General features: G+C 49.0%; 1 protein-coding gene across 1 annotated transcript; it reads left to right on the top strand.

Moving 5' to 3' along the window:
• Positions 211-4,270, top strand: LOC100513767 (colostrum trypsin inhibitor-like). The gene is made up of 3 exons (XM_003360017.5): positions 211-740; positions 3,412-3,627; positions 4,121-4,270. Exons 1-3 carry the CDS (start codon positions 677-679, stop codon positions 4,141-4,143), a joined length of 303 nt encoding a protein of 100 aa, XP_003360065.2. The 5' UTR covers positions 211-676; the 3' UTR covers positions 4,144-4,270.

The following is a 7,479-nucleotide window of genomic DNA, read 5'->3' as shown; positions in this document are numbered from 1 at the left end:
GGGCTACTAGAAAATTTCAAATTCTGTTTGTGGCTTTCATTCTGTCTCCACCGTTCAGCACCTTGGTAGAATTTGGGGGAAAAGATTTGGCCTCTTGTTTATTCTGCTCGGTATAGCTTGATCTTTTAAAAGTAAGTATGATGATTTATATGAAACAATAAACTCATTATTCCCAAATTAAATAAATAAACCAATGAACAGAGAGCTATGTTCTCTCTCTTGGGATGTTGAAACCACGAGCCGGGAGGCTCTGGATCGGAACCAATAATAGCAGAATGGAGAACAGCTGTGCTGGGCCCTCAGGGACCATGTGGCCCAGCCCACTTGCTTTACGGATAGGGAAGCCGAGGCCCCAAAGTGTCACTTTTTAGTCCAAGATCACGGGGACTCAGTCTGCAGTAGATGAGACCGGGGATGGCCTTCCAGATGCTGCGAAAGCACCATCTTCAGGGAGTTGCTCAATAGCCATGAAGAACCCATCCAAGGCCAGCAGCACTGCCTCCAGGGAGGAGATCCAGTTCCCCCAGGCCCACGCCTGGCCCAGGGTGCTTCCTATTCCACGTAAGGAAAGGCAAGTACTTCCCTCAAGCCCAGGGAATAGAAGCTCTTCTCTTTCCACGGCAGGTATAAGTTCCAGCTTCCCAGCATCAGACTGGCACACGCAGCTACTCACACCATGAAGCTCAGCCTCTCTCTTGCCCTTTGCCTCACCCTCTGCCTGCCGGGCATGGCCAGCTCAGGTAAGACCTTAGGTGAGCAGAGGGGATGGGAAAAGGATCCCCCCGAGTGGGGGGATGCTGGATCCAAGGGGCCAGGTGGTCGTTCCACCTCAGGAGGAAAGCAGGCTCTAGATCTGGGAAGGGGCCCTTCTGTGGTCACCATCCCGTCGCAGGAAAGTCTGGGGCCAGACCTCCCCGATGTCTATCTAACATCCTCACTACATTTTTAAATTTTTTTTGCTTAAAATTTTTTTTTTCTTTTTACGGCTGTACCTGTGGCATATGGAAGTTTCCGGGTTAAGGGTCGAATTGGAGCTGCAGCTGAGACCTACGCCACAGCCACAGCCGTGGCAATGGGGGATCCGAGCCGCATCTTTGACCTACACCACAGCTCATAGCAACGCCGCATCCTTAGCCCACTGAGTGAGGCCAGGCATTGAACCCACGTCCTCACAGGAAGATGTTGGGCCCTCAAGCTGCTGGGCCACAACAGGAACTCCCAAATTTTAATTTTTATCAGAAAGTTATACATATGCTTGTTTTTAAAAGATAAACAATATGTTTATGTGTGATGTTAAAAACGGGTCCAGTATTTTACACAGCCCCGACAACCCTGCTCTCTAGAATCCTACTCCCGAGAATTCCTCTCAAGCAAGAAAATTAATTTTCATACTGCAGTGAAAAGGAGGCCAGATTCTCGAACCCGGCTGCACACAGATTTCCCATGAGGACTCGCTGGGTCTCACGCTCAGAAATTCAGATTGAATTGCTCTGGGATGAAACTTAGGCATCGGGACTTTTTTTTTTTTTTTTTTTTTTTTTGTCTTTTTGACTTTTCTAGGGCCACTCCCACAGCATATGGAGGTTCCCAGGCTAGGGGTCCAATTGGAGCTGTAGCCACCAGCCTACGCCAGAGCCACAGCAACGCAGGATCCGAGCCGCATCTGCAACCTTCACCACAGCTCACGGCAACGCCGGATCGTTAACCCACTGAGCAAGGGCAGGGACTGAACCTGCAACCTCATGGTCCCTAGTCGGATTCGTTAACCACTGCGCCACGACAGGAACTCCGGGACTTTTTTTTTTTTGAAGTTCCCCAAGAGGGTCTAATGTTCTAACCAACACTGAAAATTGCTGCCTTAATAAAAGGCTTCAAATTCCCTTCCTAGAATGGCCTCTTCCCCATTCTAGGTTATGTTTCTCCTGGTCTACCCAGCGTGGCCGGTGTGGCATGCATTGAGGATGCCCAAGATGGTACCAAAGAGCTGAGTGGACCCACGTGCTGATTTGCCTGAGGGAGGCTGGCCTTATTAGGGAAAATGTAATTATCAAAGTAGTGTTTGTGGCATCCTATAAGAAGATACACCGAAGTTCTGGGTGTCCAAGTCTAATGATTGAGGGTGTGTGTGTGTGTGTGTGTGTGTGTGTGTGTGTGTGTCTGTTTGATAAATCACTGTGTGTGCTAGCCAGATCCAGATGAGAAAGGAGTGAAAATAACATGTGATTCAGTCAAAGAGGCTGGTCACTTTAGTTGTGGATTACTCAGGGATACTAAAGACAATTCATGTAAATAACTTTTTCCTAGTTATAAAAAATGATGCCTGTTCATTGTCCTTCAAATGATACTAAAAAGAATTTGTAGAAAATAAAAATCACTTGAGATTCCACCATCCAGAGATAACTGCTCTAAAAATACCAAGGAATAATCTTCCCATCATCACCCTGCGTGTTTATACATATATTTTATACCCACAGGACGTGCCAGATCTCCTATTTTGTTTTGCTGTTGTTGTTAAGGGGGCGGGGGGATGTTGGCCATGGCATGTGGAAGTTCCCAGGCCAGGGACTGAACATACGCCACAGCAGCAACCCAAGCTGCTACGGTGGCAACACCAGATCCTCAACCCCCTGTGCCACAAGGGGACTCCGCTAGATCTCCTGTTTTGGAACTTGATTCTTTTATTCAACAAAAGTTAATGGACTCTCTCCATGTTGATCCATATAATCCACACGCTGCTTTCTAGGGACTGCATAATGGCCCATCGATTCCCTATTGGTGAACATTTTTTCCAAAGTATGATTTTTTGTGATTATAAATGAAGCTACAGCAAACATCTTGATGTCAAGTTATGAGAGGCCGTAGGGTACAGAACTTGGGACTTGAAATTGGATCTGGGTTTAAATCCCAGGCCTCAACCTGCAGGTTTTATGAGTTTTAGTAAATTCCCAAACCTCTCTGAGCCTCAGTTTCTTCATTTGTGAAGTAGGGATAGCCATACCATCTCTGCTGGGTTGTTGAAATGATGCCAAGTATGGCACACGCCTAGGAGGGTGCCTGGTGTAGAACAGGTGCTGGGAAAAGAAAGAATTATCAGTTTATTAAAAGGACACATACGTGGGAGTTCCCCTTGTGGCTCAGCGTATTAAGAACCCTACTAGAATCCATGAGGATGTGCGTTTGATCCCTGGCCTCGCTCGGTGGGTTAAGGAGCCAGCATTGCTGCAAGCTGCAGCATAGGCCGTAGATGCAGCTCTGATCCCGTGTTGCCATTGCCATGGCTGTGGCGTAGGCCGGCAGCGGCCGCTCCGATTCAACCCCTATCTTGGGAATTTCCATATGCTGCAGGTGGAGCCTTAAAAAGACAAAAAAATGACACCTAAGTGACAGTCCTGTTCTTCCTTACCCTTGCAGCCAGTCTCAAGCAAGAGGCCTCCCAGGAGTTGTTCCAAACGCCCCCTGCCCTGTGCCAGCTCCCCCCAGTGGGGGGCCCCTGCAAAGCCTCTTTGCGCCGATACTTCTACAACTCTACGTCCGCTGAGTGTGAGCTCTTTATGTACGGTGGTTGTCAGGGAAACGCCAACAATTTTGAGACCACAGCGATCTGTCGGAGGGTCTGCAACCCCCCTGGTGAGTCCTCCGATAGAAGCAGGAAGAGGAATGGGGGGGATAGGCTGAGGGATGGGTGAAGGGAGAGGGTGGTGGGGAGGATGCCGGCAGTGATGCAGATGATGATGCTAACGTGGGAGTCGGGGATGATGAGATGATGGGAATAAGAGACCGTGTCCCGGAGGGGTGGTGATGGTGGTAAGGAGGGTGCTGGAGGGTAGATAGCAAGGCTATGGCTGCTGGTTGGCACGGATGGTAAAAATAGAGGGAATACTGGTTATCGTAGTAAGCCCTTTCAAAATACACGTGGGGCTGGCAAAGGGGAAGTGGCAGCTTAGCCTTCCCAGGGGGTCTTGAACGTGCTTGTAGCAGGGATCATGTGGGAGGTGACGGAAATGAGACCCCAGGATGGTGGCTGTTGAAGCAGCTGGCTAAGGAATCCAGCTTGACGGCTCTGGTTCTAGGCCACCAGCAGGCCAGCCAAGAGGGGGGCTAAGTGCCATCTCCATTCCAGACACCAAGGTAAAGAATGGCTGACGAGGACACCTGCGCTTCCCCAGGCCTTGACCGAGAGCTGGTTCAGCTGCCCTTCCTGCGTGGATACCCCGTTCTGAGCCCATGTTGTAACCCTCCGGGACTGAGTCAATAAAATGGTTAAAGTTGACATGGTCTAAAGCCTTCCGACGAGGGCTCTGGGCCTGGCCTCAAACACAGCCCACAGCCACAAGGGCAACCAAACCTAGTCACCCCCATCCTACTTTCTTCAGGCCCTCATTGTCCTGTGTCCCTAAGATAAAGATAAGGACAAAAGACACAAGGTCCCTTATCACCAGGAGATCCTCATGGAAAAATGTGGGGACTTTGCCTGTCTGTCCCCGGGTTCTGGCCTGCTGCTCTTTCCTGCCTGGGGCGCCAGGATGACCGGGAAAGTTCTTCCTGTCCAGTAGGAACCATGTCCTAGGGGCGTGTGATGCGGGGTGGAAGTTCATGGAATCTTGGTCAGCAGGGTAGCCCACCTCTCCCCACCCAGAGGGATACTCGGAAAATGAGAATTTTACATATTTGAACAATTGTGCTAAAATATATACCCATGAAACGTGCCTTTTAACCATTTCTAAATGGACCAGTGAGTGGCCCTCACGCTGTGGTGCTAGCATCCCCACCACCTGTCTCCAGAATGACTTTACCTTTCCAAACTGAAACTTCCTACCCATTAAAAATTATCTCGGCATGTTTCCGTTGTGGCTCAGCAGGTTAAGAACCCAACTTAGCATCCATGAGGATGCAGGTTGGATCCCTGGCCTCGTTCAGGGAGTTAAGGATCCGGCATGGCCACAAGCTGCAGCGTAGGTTGAAAATGTGGCTCGGATCCGGTGATGCTGTGGCTGTGGCGTAGGCTGGCACCTGCGGCTCTGATTCAACCCTTAGCCCACGAACTTCCATATGCTTCAGGTTGAGCCCTAGAAAAATAAATAGCTAGATAGATGGATAGACAGATACATAGATATAAAAATAAAAATAAAAATTACCTCTTCAGGAGTTCCCGTTGTGGCTCAGTGGTTAATGAATCCGACTAGGAACCATGAGGTTGTGGGTTCGATCCCTGGCCTTCCTCAGTGGGTTAAGGTTCCGGCGTTGCCGTGAGCTGTGGTGTAGGTTCTTCATTGCAACCTTCATTGCTGTGGATCCTTCATTGCTGTGGCTCTAGTGTAGGCTGGCGGCTACAGCTCTGATTTGACCCCTAGCCTGGGAACCTCCATATGCCGCAGGAGTGGCCCAAGAAATGGCAAAAAGACCAAAAAAAAAAAAAAAAAAATTACCTCTCCATTCCCGCCCACCCCCACCCCCCCAGCCCCCGGCCACCACCACTCTAATTTCTGTCTCTGTGAGCTTGGCTGCTCTAGGAACCTCATATAAGGGGACTCACACAGTATTTGTCCTTTTGTGACCGGTTTATTTCACTAGCGGAATGTCCTCCAGGTACAGCCATGCTGTAGCCTGGCTCAGAATTTCCGTCCTGTTAAAGATTAAATGATATTCCCTTGTTACATACATTTTCGGATATTGGATGGGGCCTGCCCTGACCACCATGCCAACTCCCCCCGGAAACCCTCTTCTCTTGTCCTGCATCTAGTCCAGCCACTGTCCTTCACTCAAGGGGAAACTCCTGCCGCAACTCAAATAGCAATACTAGAAGCCAGAGCCTGGGATTCCCAGACTAGATCCCTGCCCTTGGTGGTGTTACTGGTACCCCTGTGTGCCTTTCCCACCCCCTACCCTTCAGCTGTCCTATTGCCCAGGAGCCAGTCTAGACCGGGTGAAATCAGGAAAAACATACTGAATAGCCAGCTAGCCCTAGGCTCAAGGAGGGATCCAAAGCTGCATGGACCTTTGTGCTTTATCCAAGCCCTGAAATGCTTAAATCACACACACACACACACACACACACACACACACACACGACAAAGAGCATGCTTTTCCCTTTATTTCCCCACTCCCTTTCATGTTCTTAACAGTTACCCAGAGATTGAATCTGGAAGATTAACTGAGCGTGGCCGTAACTAAGTGCCAGGTACAAAAGACAAAAATCCTGGCCCTTAATTATTAATTACTATGCATAATTAATAATTATTTCTCCTCCTGGAGAAATTTGGCCCATCCCTGTCATGTACTGCCCCCCTAGCTGGCCTGAACTGAGTCACCAAAGGTTTTTGCTCTTTATTGGATTTTTTTTTTTTCATGGCTGCACCAATGGCATATGGATGTTCTGGGGCCAGGGACTGAAGCTGAGCTGCAGCTGTGAGCTCTGCTGCAGCTGTGGCAAAGCCAGATCCTTGAACCCACTGTGCCAGGCCAGCTCTACAGCAACCCAAGCCACTGCCATCAGATTCTTAACCCACTTCACCACAGTGGGAACTCTATGTGATTCTTAATTCCTTTAGAATTCATTATTTTACTCTCCTACATTCTAACTGTCCTTGCAATAAATCCTTTTTTTTTTTTTTTTTTGCTTTTTAGGGCCGTACCCTTGGCATTTAGGAGTTCCCAGGCTAGGGGTCGAATCGGAGCTACAGCGGCCAGTCTACACCACAGCCACAGCAGCACTGGATTTGAGCTATGTCTGAAACCTACACCACAGCTCAGGGCAATGCTGGATCCTTAACCCACTGCACAAGGCCAGGGATCAAACCCGCATCCTGGTGGATCCTAGTCAGATTCGTTAACCACTGAGCCACGAGGAGAACTCCTAAATCTTTTAAAAACGATAACACAAAAGGTACTTTACACCATAGATGAGCTTAATAATTAATAAACAAGACACAAACAAAGCATGTTAGATGGTGGTAAGAGCTACAGGGAAAATACAATAGGCAAGTGGTGAGCTGGTGGCTGGAGCAGCAATTTAAAATCAGTGTGGGTGGTTCCTGTTGTGGCTCAGTGGTAATGAACCCAACTATTATCCGTGAAGATGCAGGTTTGATCTCTGGTCTTGCGTAGTGGGTTAAGGATCCGCTGTTGCCGTGAACTGTGGTGTAGGTCGCAGACATGGCTTGGATCCCACGTTGCTGTGGCTGTGGTGTAGGCCAGCAGCGACAGCTCTGATTTGACCACTAGCCTGGGAACTTCCATATGCTTTGGGTGTGGCCCTAAAAACAGAAAATAAATAAATAAATAAAATCAGGAGCTCCCATCATGGCACAGAGGAAATGAACCTGACTAGGAACCATGAAGTTGCAGGTTTGATCCCTGGACTCACTCAATGGGTTAAGGATCTGGCGTTGCCGTGAGCTGTGGTGTGGGTTTCAAACACAGCTCAGATCCTGCGTTGCTGTGGCTGTGACGTAGGCTGGCAGCTGTAGCTCCAATTAAGAC

Source organism: Sus scrofa, chromosome 17 (genome assembly GCF_000003025.6).
Source record: "Sus scrofa isolate TJ Tabasco breed Duroc chromosome 17, Sscrofa11.1, whole genome shotgun sequence".
NCBI classification, from domain to species: Eukaryota; Metazoa; Chordata; class Mammalia; order Artiodactyla; family Suidae; genus Sus; species Sus scrofa.
Note: the sequence above shows the minus strand (reverse complement) of the source record. Positions and strands in the feature narration are given on the sequence as shown.